Source organism: Dermacentor silvarum, chromosome 11 (assembly GCF_013339745.2).
Source record: "Dermacentor silvarum isolate Dsil-2018 chromosome 11, BIME_Dsil_1.4, whole genome shotgun sequence".
NCBI lineage: Eukaryota > Metazoa > Arthropoda > Arachnida > Ixodida > Ixodidae > Dermacentor > Dermacentor silvarum.
This window is the reverse complement of record NC_051164.1, coordinates 118,933,899-118,949,837: the sequence shown is the minus strand read 5'-3', so window position 1 is coordinate 118,949,837 and position 15,939 is coordinate 118,933,899. Positions and strand designations below refer to the sequence as shown.

Below are 15,939 nucleotides of genomic sequence, written 5' to 3'. Positions count from 1 at the left end.
GCAGTACTCAAGTGTAGAGTTCCGCATAACGCACCGAAGCAGGGCATTCGGTCTGTTCGTGAGAACGCGATGCTTACTTCTGGCGCATTATTTACAGCTATTTCAGCTTCAGCGTCTGCTTGTTCATTTCCTATCACGCCACAGTGTGCAGGTATCCACTGAAAGGTGACGTGGTGGCCGCATTTGGTCGCAATGTCGAGAAGCTCTGCGATTTCTAGAGCGAAAATATAATAAGGGCCTTGTCTCATAACGCACTCAATGGCTTGAAGAGCGGGTTTGGCGTCGCAAAATAAAGTCCATATGCGAGGAGGCTCTCTTGCAAGGAATCGTATTGCTTCGCGGATAGCAACAAGTTCTGCAGCAGTTGACGTGGACTTGTGGTCTAATTTAAAGCATCGAGCGATGGACATTTGCGGGATGACAAAGGCTGCGGCGGAGGCACATGGGGTAACAGAGCCATCTCTATACACGTGAGAAGTACCACTGTATGCTGTAAAAATGTGCGATAGGGTAAGGTGCTTAAGGCCAATGGATGAAACACAGGACTTCCTCGTAATCCCAGGGATTTGAAGTTTAACAAGCGGTGTAGGCAGGACCCACGCACTAGGAATGCATGGGGAAGAGAATCTAAACGGCAGAATGTTCTCATGACGCAATATCGTTCTTGAAAAAATGCAGTTTGGGTGTGTGGCAGGGAGTGCTGATAGGGGATGTTGCCTATGCCGGGTCAACAAGCGTAGGTGCACTCGAAGAGGTTCGCAGAGCATATATACGTTGATGGGACAAGCCCGAGCTTCCGCAATGGTTCCATTCGTTGAGGTGCAGCGTGGTAGACCCAAGCACGTGCGCAATCCTTGAGGTTGTATGCTCTCTAACGTCCGCACACAGCTGGGTCTCATGTTCGAGAGCACCGGCATGCTGTATAGCCTACGAACAGGGCTTGGTACAATTGAAGAAGAGACGATTCCGACGGGCCCCATCTTGCTCCTGCCACCACCCGAAGCACAAAACTCTTCAGTTTTGACTTCAGTGCAGTGACGTGCCTTGACCAGGATAGTTCACGGTCGATGGTTACACCAAGGAACTTGTGGTGCGTTACGTAAGGTATCGATGTTCCTTTAACGACTATAAGATATTTAGTCCTTTGTTTGCGCGTGAAGGCAAGCGCTGCACATTTTTCAGTTGAAAGTGTGAGGCCTTGACGTCGTAAGTACGTGGCTGCAATAGTCACTGCACGTTGCAAACGCGCACGCAGTTGCGGACGCGTAGCTCCAGATGCCCATATGCATATGTCGTCGGCATACTGCGCTAATCTTTACTGTGTTGGGAAGCTCAATCAATGTCATATTGAAGAGAGTCGGACTGAGAACTTGGGGAACACCGCGGTGAATATTATAGTGACCGGTGTCTCCATCGCTTGTCGACATATATACGGTACGGCCATTGAGATAACTAACGATCCAATTATATAGTCGGCCACCAATGCCTAAATCGTCAAGCGCATCAAGGATCGCTGTAATGCAGAACGTTGTCATAGGTGCCCTTAATGTCAAGGAATACTGCCCCGACTAATCTGCGTCGACTTCTTTCTTGTTCAACATCAGAGATCAAGTTGACCACACCGTCAATGGCAGATCGGCCTCTTCTGAACCCATGCATAAATTGGGGAAAGCAGTTATTGCTAAGAACCACTCTAATCTAGACAGTACCATCCTTTCCATTACTTTGCCGACGCAGCTGGCTAAGGCGATCGGCCTGTAGGATGAAAGTTCATTAGGGCACTTCCCTGGTTTGAGCAGTGCAATAATGCGGCTGCATTTCCAATTGGCAGGAACATTTCCTGATTCCCACGAGATGTTATAATAGGACAACAGGATTTGTCGTGCTTCTGTGCCAAGATGACAGCGTACGTGATTTCGCTTGGACCTGGAGCCGATGAGCGCCGGGAGACTGAAATTGCAGCGTAAAGTTCTTGCATCTTAAAAGGCACCTCGAGACGCTCATCAGGTGATCAGCTCTTACCACCATAGCGCCCCCATCGATGGGGGCGCTATGGTGGTAAGAGCTTTAATTTCGGTATTAGAGGTAGCCACCACAAGTTTAGAGTAGTCATTGGCCACCTCCAATTCGCTCCGGCCTTGACATAGAGCCACGGCACGGAATGGGTGGCTTTGTTGTGGACTCGTCTGCAGACTTCTTACTACACGCCATATCTTAGATAAAGGCTGTCTTGGGTCCAGATAAACGTAAGTGTCGCTGATTGACTGAATAGCAACTTTTCTGACACGCTAACAACGAACTGGGACAAAGTGAATTCCAACAGCTCGACGACGGTTGTGCATAACATAATTTTACAAGGAATTCAACACTACGTGCGTCGAACTCGGAGCGCGTTCTACCACAGCCAGAACACTTCTGCGCTTTTGTTATTGTTAAACGTATATAGCTTAGGCACGACGAACGAACCACTTGGTACCTACCAAAAGAAGTCTGGGGCGGTATTCTGTAAGAGTCTACCTAGTGGACTGTCCATTTCGGCGACCGCTGATTCACTGCTGCTTGACGTGCAGGAAGGAGACTGGCTGGCACCTTCCTGCACGTCAAGCAGCAGCGAATCAGCGGTCCACTAGGTAGACTCTTACAGAATACCGCCCCTGGCGTGCAGCATTTGTTACAAGAGGGATTTAGCGCAGCTTACGTGCCTTACCAACGGGCCAATGAGGGGACATCTCGGATTGACTTAGGTGGGCGTACCACATCAGCGTGACACATGATGTTGGTGGCGCGCACGGAGAAGCACCCCGAGTCTCCGGACCGAACTGCCGGGGCCAAGCGGCGGAGGAGAACGGCTCCGCCGGCGCACAAGGCGCCATCGAGGACCCCAAGGGCGGCTGAAAAGGCGCGCCGATGACAAAGCAAAACGAGGCGCCAGCAGCCAAGTGTGGCACACTCAATGCGCTGCTCCCAGCGCTTTTGTGACGCGCGCTCGAGAGGCGCCTCTCCCCTCGAGCGCGGACAAACGCGCACCGATTGCACCCGCACATCTGTCACACCTACGGCGGGTAAATAAACCGCACGGCTGGGACGCTACTTCCTTCAGGCGGCCTCTTATATAGGCCTTTATTTATCTTTTTTTTTATCGTCCCGCAATTCACTTGGACGACGTACGCGCAGTGCTGCATTTAGGCGACGTGTGGAAAGGCATTCATTGTGCGTTTCGTTTCCACAGTGCGGCCATTCAAAGGGGACCACACTATACGTCGCAGCACGCTTCGACAATTCCATTATATTACACGGACCCCTCCATGGCGGCCGAACAGACGAGAGAGAGAGGCGGTGGCGACAGGGTGCCACCGGGAACAGCGCCCGATGCGCCTTCCTTGCATAAATAGGTGACACAGGCTCATCCGGTCAGCTCGCTGGGGGTCGATTTGTGATGCGAGTACGTGCACGTACTCGACTAAGGTGGAAATTTGGGATTATATTACGAGCGGTAGACGCAGCGCAATGTGGACGAGCACGAAAGACGTGTACAGCACGACACGCTATAACTATACCAGGAAAGGTATACCGCTTCAAGGTGCCCGGTGTGTGAAGCACTGACGACGGCACTCGAGGGAGCTGATAGGCGGCTCTTATTGCAGTTCTACGGCACACCATTTCAGGGCGCTCGAGGGTCTTCTGCGCCACAAAAAAAGAAAAAAATCGCGAACGAGAGAATAAAAAATTCCCCTATCCCACCCGTCTCTTCTCAAACCGCAAGTGGGAAGCGTGTCGACGGTGCGGTCGAGCTAGCAGATACACAGGCCTCCGTGCCGAACGGACATGAGGAAAGCACCTCGTATCCACGCGACAAATAATGAGACCGTCACGAAAACAGCGCAGGAAAGTTTCCGACTTAGAATGGCCACCATGGTGTCCGTTTCTAACCGCTATCAACTTGCTGCAAGCGCACTCGCTCGGTCCACACTGCTGCATCTTTTACGCACCCTTAACGCCCCGGTCGATTGTGACGTTTGACTAAAGGTTGTGCGCCACGTGCGTTATTAGTTCGCTTGCGCGATTCATGACGCATGCTCTTTAGTGAACGATTTGATCGCGTCGGAAATCGTCCGTACGTCTTCAGGCCGCAGCAATTTGCTATCGCCGTTTCGCAAGTAACTGGAAGAAGGTATACTCTGAACTTAGTTACTAAGCAAACAGAGAGAGAGGCAACCGACGTCCTATATTAAGGTGACTGCGTAATGCGCTTGGGAGTCGAGAAATATGTTCTGGCGCGTTCGCGCACTTGTGATTGAGTCCTTTGTAATCATTACGAGACGCGAGCACTTTTCGTTTGAAGGCTCAGTCATGCATACCATGCGCGCGTTTTTAAGCGCTTCGCAATAGTGCCGACACTTTGTTTACTGTTAGTACTGTAAGCTTATGCGAATATCAGTCTTTTGGTTAGAAGCGATGTCGAAGCGAATAGTAACTGGTGTCGAATAATTTCGAAACAAATATTGTCACCCAGCTAGTACAGCTAGAATAGCAACAGATGGGCAAAAAACACGTCAGCCTATGGCTGGACCTCGGAGAGCGCGCGTGCGCACTTGGGCCTCAAGGGGCCAGTGTCGCCACTTATTTCGCGTCAATATTCCGTTGTGGGTGTGATGTGTAGTGCGCGACACGGCGCGGCGGTAGGAGACAGTGATATGTGTGGTGCGCGACGCGGTGCGGTGGTTGGACACAAGAAGCAGACGACAAGGAGAGCGCGCGCCGCTCTACCGCGCCGCGCCGAAAACGACGACGCCGAAGACCGTCCGGCGCGTGAACACGCGGCGCAAGAAAAACAAATCAAAAGAAAAACTCAATCCAATCACAAAGGAACACGGAGCCTCGAGCAGCCAATGAGAAATCGACGAGTCGACCAGAGCAGCAGAAAAAGGAGCCGCGCTGGCAGTAGGGGGAGGAGTTCCAGAAGCGGCACCAGGACAAGGTCGGCCACCGGATCGGGAGTTGAAGACGGCCGTCGGGTTCCGGACCCGAGCCACCAGGACTTCACCCGGCCGGGGCCTCCTGCCAACCCGTTCCTGGGCGCCGCCACTCCATCCGTTCGAGAACTGCTGCCCGAGGCCGGCAAGCGTCTGCGCCCGTGGGCAGGACGAGAGCTGTCGGGCTACGGGCCCGAGCTCTACGACCAGCTGCCCGGCCAGGACGCCGCCGCCGTCAATCCCTGCTGCCAAGCCACCTGCCTTCCCGGGCATCGTCACTCTGCCCGATAATCAACTGCTGCTGCCCGAGGCCGGTGAGCGTCTGCGTCCGTGGGCAGAACGTGAGCTGATGGGCTACGAGCCCGAGTGCCACGATCGGCTGCCCGACCAGAACGCCACCACCGTCGGCCCGTGCTGCCGAGCCGCCTGTCTTCTCCCTCCGAGCCAGAGCTGCCACACTCTGGTAGCCGGTTCGATACAGCGACCTTTGGTGAGACCAACAACGCTTCTCTCGTCGTCTCCGCTTCGCCGCGTCAAGACTGTAGTGCATACGCACACCCGCAGCCTGCCCGAACTTGCCTCATAACATTAGCCTTCCAGCTACGTGTTTCCATGTTATCTTTGTGTGTTTGTTTTTATGGGTTAATTTTCGTTTCTAGTTTCATTAAAAGTTTGTGTGTGTTTCCTGACAAACGGCTTTGTCCCCAATTGGGTCTTTGTCCTCGATTGGGTTCTGGGAGGCTTCGCCTCATAGAACCGTCAAATATTAGACAGAAGAACCTGCTCATCACAGTGGGCCAGATGTTAAGAAATGCAAACAAGTTTTTTGTTTACTTGCAAAAAAAAGAAAGCAGGTTCACCTCTGGAGCCAGTCGATTTTAAAAATGCCGTCATTGAGATATTTTCACGCAAAAATGTCATTTATTGCAGCCACACCGAAAATTTGTAAACAGGCTCACTGCTGCGCTTCAGTCTGGTGGTTGAGGCAGCATTTCGCCCATCGTCGCGATGCTGCCAAGTGCGCGACGCCGCCTTTGCGCCGCGTTGCTCAAAGCGCACTTGGTGGTCCTCCGTCAAGCACGATCTGGGGCCCGACCATCGATGAGCGGATCCCGCGACGGTTTGCCGTATACATCGCCGCCGCCGATCTACGTATTCATAGCAGCCGTACGGCTCCTGGCAATATGTTTGAATAATCGAGCACATGGGGGACTGTAAACGAATTCGTATTTGTCTATGGGCCATGCGATGCGACTTGCTCACCAAAACCGAAGCTGTCGATTATGCTTTAAAATTTACCATATACTTGTGCGCGATATAACAGGCACCATTTTCTGTTTTTAATTTAGCAGTAGAAACGGGGTATATGCGAATTTCGAGCATGGCTTGACGGCAGCTTTCCAATGGCGCGTGTCGAGTCGCAGCACCGCGGTGTTGTCAGCTCCCCGTTAATCGCATTCCTGTGCTGCATCGCTTGCTTTCTTTTACACCTCGATCCCCGTGCGCAATTCTGTTGGAAAAGCGTGCGGCCGGCAACAGCAAACCGCAAACGAAGAACCGCGCACCAAGACAACAGCGGGGTCATAATGAAGAGCGCTGCTTCTGCTTGCTCGACGCGGCGTGCCGCACGGTTTCTTTTTTTTTTTTTTTTTTTTCTTGTGCGCGGCACCGCTCCCACCACGCTGGTCTCGAAGAGAAACGGCCAGGCGATCAAAGAAAAGAGAAGGGAGGCCACTGGTCACAGGAGAAAAGTGCTGAGTTTGCCAGAGGAGGGGGCCGGCCTCGCTGAGCGAGCGCGATTTCGACAACGCCGGCTGGAACGACGGGGGCCGCCGTAAAGGAATTGCACACGCGGCGCTGTCGCGGCTCGGAAATTGAGCTCGGTGTCTGGCGAAGGCTGAATTAAAGCGAGGGTACGCGGGGATCGTTATACAGCGCGGCCATCTCCAAAGCATTGTTGTGGTCACAACGGCAGCGTAGAGAGCCGCGCTGCATCGCCCAGCGCAGCCGTGCACAAGAATCGCTGAACGTTGGAGCGCGACTTGCATCAGGAGAGTCCCGCCAAAGCTAGCTGTCAATCAAATGAGAGATGTCAGCGAATTGAACATAAATCGTGCGTTATTCACCAACCACCGTACGGCGGCCATCATCGACCTATTTACACTGAGACGACAAACAGCCGTAACAGTCACTCCAGGGCTATGCAACGTTGCAGAAATTTTGGTCAATGTATCCAAACTTCTCAACTTGTTTCCAATCTTCGGTAACCTTTTTTTATAACTCGTACCACATGCGCACAACGACATTTCGTAAGCTCCTGCACACTTCACGGGTGCTCTCCGAAAACTGCAGTGTCTGGAGTCCGCGTAGTTCGTACAAAGTTACCGGAACTTTTGAAACACCCAGGAAAAACAAGAAAAACGAAAATTTAGTAACACTGGAAAAATACCTTGAGCTGTCCTAGCATGCCGAAGTGAAAAGAACTGCAAACGAGGGTCGAGGCAAGGTCCTGTTTTTAAAGCACTTTTTTTTTTTTTTTTTTTTTAACAGCGGAGCTTTTTACGCCGGCCGTTAATCCGTTAGTCGTCCTCAAAAAATGTGGGCCGATCCTGGCGGTAGTGCAGAAAGGATCCAAGCGCAATGGCACATACCCCTGTGAACTAGCGAAGCTGAGCCTGGCTAAGTCTAGCTAAGGATGGTTGGGACTATTTAAGCTTCATCAGTCATCGATAGCCAATCGATATAGCCAATCAATAGCTAATCGATAATCGATCAATAATAAATAAATTCCGGGAAATGCTGGGGATGACTTGGTAGTGCTTAGCCTAGCGCAAATACGTGGCCAATACCTTGCGATAGCCAATCGATAGCCAATCAATAGCCAATCAATAATCTATCAATAATCAATAAATTCCGGGAAATGCCGGGTATGATAAGGTAGTGCTATAGCCTAGCCCAAAAGGCAGGACTAGCTAGGTGCCCATCCGCTCCGCTGTCGCTTTAGCATTGTGTCTCCAATGCAAGCTTTTATTTGCTCGGAGAATCTTATAGTAGCCTTCAAGATTTCAAGCTACCGATCATGAAAGCTGCTATTTTGTTCTGAGGGTAGGCCAAAATGTTGCGCGTTCGCCGTGGCAAAAAGTGCGTCGTAATGCGTCGGCACCTTTTGACGTGCACCGAACGGGGGGAAAGGAGCAGCCGGGGAACAACGCATGCGCTTCTGTGCCACAACGCTCCGATTGATGGTACGCTTGCTTGGAAGCCAAGAAACGGAAGCATACCGTGTATACAGTTACTGCACAGAATTGCAAGTCCCTTGGCTCGCGTGCACTTTCGCAGTAGGTTAAGAAAACCTTTTCGTGTATCGACCTACGCAAAGATTAGGCAGGACATCTTACGAGGCTTTCAAAACCAGTTTTTCTGGATCATTGGAAATGACAGCGTCACACGAAGACTGTCCTCCATGTCGTTTTTCATCCGTAGAAGGTCGGATCTCGTCCCCCGCGATGTTTAGGTTGCTTCACTGGCAACATACACTGGAGGTGCTTACGCTCGCAAAGTAACTCTTTCGCGTGCTTCACTTTATTGGCACCTTTCTTGTTTCCCCGATTTTTAGCTGCGAAAAAAAAAAAAAAAACGAAAGGTTTTTTTTTTTTTTCTTCTAAGGTTATCTATCTTTTCTTGCTCTCTCTCTCTCTCTCTCTCCCCCCCCCCCCTCGACCCCTTACGTCTCTACAAACATCAAACACGCTTATTTGCCGGAAGAATGCAAAAATTCCCGGCGGGAGGCAAATACTAAAGGCGCAACAGTCTGCAACAGTTGACACGACAGAACATCGAGTATATAGCGCCTGCTTCTCTACATCGGATCACATGCGTATTTGTTTATACATGTACAGTCAACATGCTCTACACACATTATACACTGAAAAACATACATTGAAATGGAATCAAACAATTTTCTTTAATTATTGCGATTACCAGCAGGAATTCCACCAGAAAAAAGTGCGTCCACAGAATCGCAAAAACGACGGTCGTCGCGTCGGCAGCCATGTCTTCCTCGTCGCGGTGAATTGCGCCAAGCATGAGAGGCTCGTTAAACGTCTTCACAGAAAAGGACCGTGGTCAAAGAAGCTACTGAAAGCACAGATGACGCGTAGCATTAATCAAAAACGCGGTTTTGATGTTCAAGGCTGGATTCATTTCAAGGGCTGCAGTTTCATGGTAAATCATATTCATGCCCTGCCTTAGGCCAAGTAAATCTGTGTCGGATGAATCGTACGATTCAGGTTACGCATAGAATATGCACAGAAAGTAAGACACATAACTCCCGGTCCTCCTAATGATCCCTCGCTTCCGAGTGCAGCCTAGGCTCGAACAAATTTTATTCGTCCTTCCATCTGCTGCGTCCGAATCGCGCACGGAGAGCGTTTCCTAATGGCGCTAAGAAGTGCGATCGTAAATTGGACTGGGAGAGGAAGCCCGCTCGGCGGCGGCAAACCGCGCGTGGTTATGCTGCACGCCATGCGGGGAGAGGGACGCTCCTCCTCCGAGCAGCCGGAAATTCCAGTAGCCGAGAGGAGGACCCCTGCAGATGGGGGCCGTTCACCGGCGGAGAGCTCGCGTCGCAGAAAGATGGCGGCTTTGATCTGCGTAGCCTGTCGATATATATAGGGTGCTGATTTATCGCACGTTCATACATAACAAGGCTGGGAAACACTCGTCATTTCTAATTTGATAAGCAAATTTCGCCTCGAAATGCCTACCTTGGCGTCTACGACATAAGCGTTGCTTCGTGACGCAGAGGTAAATTCGCTGACGTCGCGTGTAAGGTTACCGTACGAGACTGTTGCTCACAAAGCGATCGCAGTCCCGGCAGTGCGTGGTTATGTCATGAAGCATCCATATCATGGATAAAGAAAACGAAACTGTATGGTGTACAAACAAGTACTGTAGTAAATTATTTAGGGCGCTCTGACGCTTGCGAGTACTTTCTTATTTATATATTTTTGAGTGTTTTAATAGGGTGCGGATCATCACGTAATGAAAGAAAAAATAAAAATCGAAGTCGTCAATTATTTTAGAGCTATATGAACAGTAGCAAACTGGTCGGCATGGTATTGGTTATATATATATATATATATATATATATATATATATATATATATATATATATATATATCAATGCACGTAGAACGAGGGACAAGGTAAAAGCGCATATAATGTGTTCTGCATTCCCTGTCCACTTTCGATTGCTTTTCCCGAATAAAAAATAAATAAGGAAAAACGAAGCTTTCCACCGTTCCTCCGAATGGCATGCATTATATATAGGGCGTATGCGCTTTCGGCTGCGGCAGCCGTGTTCGGCGCAGCTGACAAGAGTCTTCACTGCGAGCCGAGCGGCAGATGACGATACATCGGTGTCTTGGTCAACTATAGGCGTATAATGGCGACTCTTCCACAAAGCCGGGGCGCGGGAAATGCTGGAAATAAGACAACTGCACCACGCACTACGTGTCTTCCGTGAACACCGTTTATTTAAAGCGATTTAAGAAATATTCGCTTAATGTTGATTTCAGCAAGTACATTGCACCTGCCGTAATATCTTTCTCCGTTAACGCGGCGCTAACCAATTCCTGGGGAGGACATGTTTCTTTTCGGCGATATAAGAGTCTTCACTGCGAGCCGAGTGGTCCATGCACTTCCAGTGAACAACACGCACGGGAACCGCCACACCGCGGAGAGCACACGGCGTCGCCACAAAATGCCGCGCCTATAGACGAACGGCTTCTATCCTGTGCGTATGTAGCTGCCCCTGTTCACAGGACTCGTCACGAAAGCACTGTATACGTGGTTGGAGCTGACCGCCGAGACTGACAATCGCGAGCAACAGTTTGCAAATCAATCACGGGCGCCGTAATTAGGGCGGGTCTAATTTCGCGTCATGAAATCGAGTGGTATACGATGCTCGTGCGAGAGTTCGAGCAACGCAGTGCTCCTCCTCATTCCAAGCTTCACTGCCAGTCACGAGGGACCTTCCAGTTGTGGGAACCCTCGGGTCCCCTAACCGCCGCACGGGCAGCGAACGTCGCGTCAAGCGCATGCGTGCCAGGGAGAGTTGGGAGAGGGGAAACTTTCCTTCCGCGGGCGGCGCGCGGGAATTGCAAGCGCTATCAGCGCCACCGGGTGGGTCACGTGAGATCCCGCTGATATCGCCCGGGTCTCTTTGGTCTCCAGCAAGCGGCGACGGCGGAAGTCTCCGCCGCCCCTCCCGTATTCCCGCACGTGGTTAGTCAACCACGTTCTTGCCGCGGCAAACGCCGCGGCCCCCCCGTATTCTCCAGTTGGTAAGTCGGAAGCCCTTCTTTACCTAGTGTATTATTCTCTTCGAGGGACCCTCAGCGATGTCAACTATATAGCTAGCTGGCCTGCTCGAAGTGTTAGTTGCAGTCGTAATAAATGCTTTCCGAGTGTACACGTGGTTGTCGTCTATTGTTTCCTCGAGCTTGTACCGGACCGCGGTTGATGCGCAGGCATGCGCCAACCGCGGGGCTCGGTGTGTCGAGGCAGAGGGCCGTTGGCATCCCCCCATATCCCGACATTTTGGCGTTCCCAACGTGGGGCAAGCTCTTGGAAAACGGGACGACGATCGGTTCGGATGCGCGGAAGCCTGAAGGCTTTGTCCGGACCAGCGTTAGGCCTCAGCCGAAGGCGTGATTGCTAGCTAGATCTGTGTGTGCTTTCTTGAGGGCGAGTTAACGCTGCGCCAGTGTCGCCGAACTCGTGTAGACGCTGAGATTTGCAGCAAGTTTTCTTTTAAGAGTACGCCCGAAGCGAGTGAGTGCAGCAGCCGACGCGGTGGTCGATTTTCCCTGTACATATGTAAATAGCATCTTTTCTGTATCTTTGGCTCTGGGAGCTGGGCGCCGGAAACGCTGGCTAGGACGTCAGCGGGGCGCAGTCCCAGGAGTCGGCTCGAAAGCTGCGTGTTGAGCAGCGAGCGGGGACCACTTAGCTAGGCCTGCATCTCCTCGCGGCGGCTCATTGGAACCCTTTATGGGTCTTTTGTGGCATTGGTATCCGTCATGGACGCGATTAGGCCTAAGGCTCTGCGGAGCTGCCGGTCGCATGTTCGAAGACGACCATGCCGTGACATTTAGCGGGTGCAACCGGATTCGCTAGTTCTACTATACTCGCCCGAGCGGAGAAACCTCGTTCGAAAGAGAAAGCTTATTTTGTTCAGATGAACTCAATATTTTGCGCGCGGAATAACCGAAATCTCGGGGGACCAGAGAGCGCTTTGTTCATACGAGCATCGCCCACTTTCGCGCTGAATCGGACCGGAAAAATTCAGTCGAAGCGAATAACTTCATTCAAACGAACTGGATTGTTTTTTTTTTTTTTCTCGTTGCCACATAAAGCTATGCGGTAGACGGGTGGTTCAGCATCGTGTCAGACGGCCGACGCTGCGGCGGCCTCTACTGCCTTAATTCTAAGTGTTTGTGGAGTGCATTTCAGCGACTTTGCAGAACGAGTGAAGCCGCCTCGACTTGCTATTGCTGCCATGGTCCACGTCCCTGCCTGCTGTCTCGGCCCCTCCCTGTTCGCGGCCCGATGCAGCAGCACATGGCAGCCACAATGAGGGAGGCCCACCATTATACACTCCCACGAGGATGCGTCGGTGCGAGGTTCATCGAGCCGGCGCGCGAGCCGCTTCGAGAAAGTCCTGACCCGCTGTTCCCGGGAGGACATTGCGGCGCGCATCTTGAGGGCAAGCCATCTTCAGCCCCCGTCATCGTCAACCACTGTGACGGCTGCCACATGTGGGCGGCCGCCACACAGGACTGTGCTGCCTATCAACGTGGATTCGGACATTTCCTGCCGGAGTTTACCATCGCATCTGCCCGGATACTTGGTCAATGCCGTCGTTCCAGCGATTTCTCCGCCGTAGGGCAATATTTAAGGGTGGAGGGATGTGGGAACCCTCGGGTCCCCTAACCGCCGCACGGGCAGCGAACGTCGCGTCAAGCGCATGCGTGCCAGGGAGAGTTGGGAGAGGGGAAACTTTCCTTCCGCGGGCGGCGCGCGGGAATTGCAAGCGCTATCAGCGCCACCGGGTGGGTCACGTGAGATCCCGCTGATATCGCCCGGGTCTCTTTGGTCTCCAGCAAGCGGCGACGGCGGAAGTCTCCGCCGCCGCTCCCGTATTCCCGCACGTGGTTAGTCAACCACGTTCTTGCCGCGGCAAACGCCGCGGCCCCCCCGTATTCTCCAGTTGGTAAGTCGGAAGCCCTTCTTTACCTAGTGTATTATTCTCTTCGAGGGACCCTCAGCGATGTCAACTATATAGCTAGCTGGCCTGCTCGAAGTGTTAGTTGCAGTCGTAATAAATGCTTTCCGAGTGTACACGTGGTTGTCGTCTATTGTTTCCTCGAGCTTGTACCGGACCGCGGTTGATGCGCAGGCATGCGCCAACCGCGGGGCTCGGTGTGTCGAGGCAGAGGGCCGTTGGCATCCCCCCATATCCCGACATTTTGCGGCACCCCAGACTGTGCGTGCGCGTGCCCGCTCTCCTACTGCGGCGCATGCGCGCAGCCCTGCCGGCCTCTGCCGCCAGTGGCGCCGACTCTCTCTCGGCTCTCGACCGCCTCTCCCAACAGAGTCGACAACGGCGTTTAGCCGTTCCGTCACGTAGCCAGCTTTCTGACAGCGCTTGTGTGCGGTCGCACAAACAACGCGCACAACTGTTGTCGACGGCGGCGGCGTTTTGCCCGCGTTCGCACTGAACGCGCGCGGCGTTGGTGACGTGTTTATGAAGAACGTGCCAACCTTTGCCGTACACCCTATGGCGGTGTACCGTAGCGACCATAAGGCCATGGTCCCTGTGGTCACTAAATAAATGAAAACCACGTGATCATATATATTTCTCATTCTCTAATAGTTCAAATAACCAATTACACCATCACATCTTAATAGTTATAATTGGAAATACATAATTGCCACCATAGTACAGCTTCGTTAGTCTTCCATCTCCACCCAGTGGAAGGGCCGACAGTTTTTTTTTTTCTCCTTTTCTTTCAATCGTAAAAAAGCTCACAGGGCGGGAGCTGCAGCTCAGGAGCATCATCCAGCACACAAAAAAGCTCTTATTCTTGTTTTAGGTTATGCAAACGAACATACACCAGTTCAAATCAGTTTGAACCGCTACTTACATGCTCCAGGGCTGAACCGGAACTGAACAGTTTTCGCTGAGCCGGAAGAAAAACCGGAAGGAAAAAAAAAAGTTTCAGTACGACACTCCGGCTAAAACTGCCTAATCATGTTCTCAACGAAAAACTAACATCGTCGACTTCATAATTTAACATTTGACGTCACTCGAGTGACCCACGGTAGGATTAGGCTGGCTTGTTACGAGTGCAGCGCGCCAATTAGGGGGATCAGCGCGACACTAGCCGTAGTCGGCTCGATTAACGCTCTCCCGATTGCGAGGCAGCAGCGATCGAGATCCTCCTCGAGAAAGTTACATCAATCCACGATACGCGCCCCATGGACTTGGTATCAGAACGGCTTTCAAGAAAGGGGCACCGGATAACCAAGACTGCTGCTCACTTGTGCTTTTGAACACAATGAATAAGTGCTGTAACATTAATACACCATTACACTGCGCAGTAGTGCATGAAGCCACTCACCGCCTCCTCTCCTGGCCCACGCCGCCGCCACACAGAGGTGCAGGAGTAGCTGCAGTCCCGTGCACAGCCGCCTCCTCATTGCCGCCTCTGCGAGGGATGATAGAAGAGCTTAGTCGCAGATCAGCATGCTTTGTTCAAAACTCCTGCTTTGGTCTGAAATACAAGCGAAACACAAACTTGAATTTCTCACAGTGAAATCCGTCAGGAAACGAATGGTACGACTTTACCATTCGGCGTCGGATTATAATTTGAATGCACGAGAAAACCTGATTCTGCTACGAGGAAACTCAAACATTTCTACCAGACCTGCGCACGTCGGGGCAATAGCAAACAATTAATAAAATAATAAAAAAAGGTGCTAGGGCCTGCACATTTTAATATATTACCACTTATATTGCCCCTGCAAGAACGTCTTTCCAGCAATACAATTCAGTTTAAAAGTGAAGCCGACTTTAAGCGGATCGCTGTAAGCTTGGCCTTTGTAAGCTGGCTTTCCCACGTTCGGTGTTGCAGTTAATGAAGCCTACTTGCCGTATGCGAACGATGCAATGCTGAACGGGTCCCGATAACGCTATCGCGTTCTACTCTTAAAGGCGAAGCTTAAGCGTCCTCCATTTTTTTTGTCTTATTTCAATCGACACATACATAGAGTGTGCCAAGGGTGGTTACTCGTTTGCGACCATAGCAGCCGGTGTACAAAACACACTGCGCATTACCGGAATTGCTTTCGGTGGGAGCCGTCTCATTGTTGCCCTGGAAACACCTGGCGCCAATGACGGCGCTTCAACGTTCACGCGAGTAGTAGTAGTGGTTTATTGAGGAAAATGACGCTTATTTCTGCGACCCAATAGGGAGCACGGCACAGCGTCAGGGGAAGGGCAGGTGAGAGCTAAAGATGAGAGGAAGGGAAGAGAAGGAGAAGCAGCAGGAGTCTCATCCGATCATGGAGGAGGCCGGTGATGAAGGCGATGGCCTGCTGGGAGCGAGCGCTTATCGATGGGCGGTGATCCCGTTCAACTCCACAAATTCCAAGAGGCTATGGAGAGCTCGGAGGGGGGGAGGCGACGGGAACAGGAGAGTCGCTGGTTGTCGCAGCAGTTAGACCCGGTTGCCTGTAGTAAGTGATGACCCTTGAGCGGTCCTGTGACAGCGCTGGGCAAGCAGCCACAAATGCACAGCTTCGCTGTGGTCGCCTCCTCCCCCCACGCGCCTCTCCTCCTCTGTTGGTCACGTGACCTCTCCGGCTCTGCTCCTGCACGACGGCGGCCGTCATCAAC

General features: G+C 51.9%; 1 protein-coding gene across 4 annotated transcripts in view; it reads right to left on the bottom strand.

Moving 5' to 3' along the window:
* LOC119433701 (adhesion G protein-coupled receptor L1-like) overlaps positions 1 to 15,939 on the bottom strand; it is a 300,112-nt gene that overhangs the window by 194,742 nt on the left and 89,431 nt on the right. For all 4 annotated transcript variants that reach the window (XM_049659317.1, XM_049659319.1, XM_049659318.1 and 1 more), the window contains exon 2: positions 14,663 to 14,749. In XM_049659317.1, coding sequence (XP_049515274.1) covers positions 14,663 to 14,741 — 79 coding nt within the window. In that variant the 5' untranslated portion in view covers positions 14,742 to 14,749. The remainder of the gene's footprint in view (positions 1 to 14,662; positions 14,750 to 15,939) is intronic.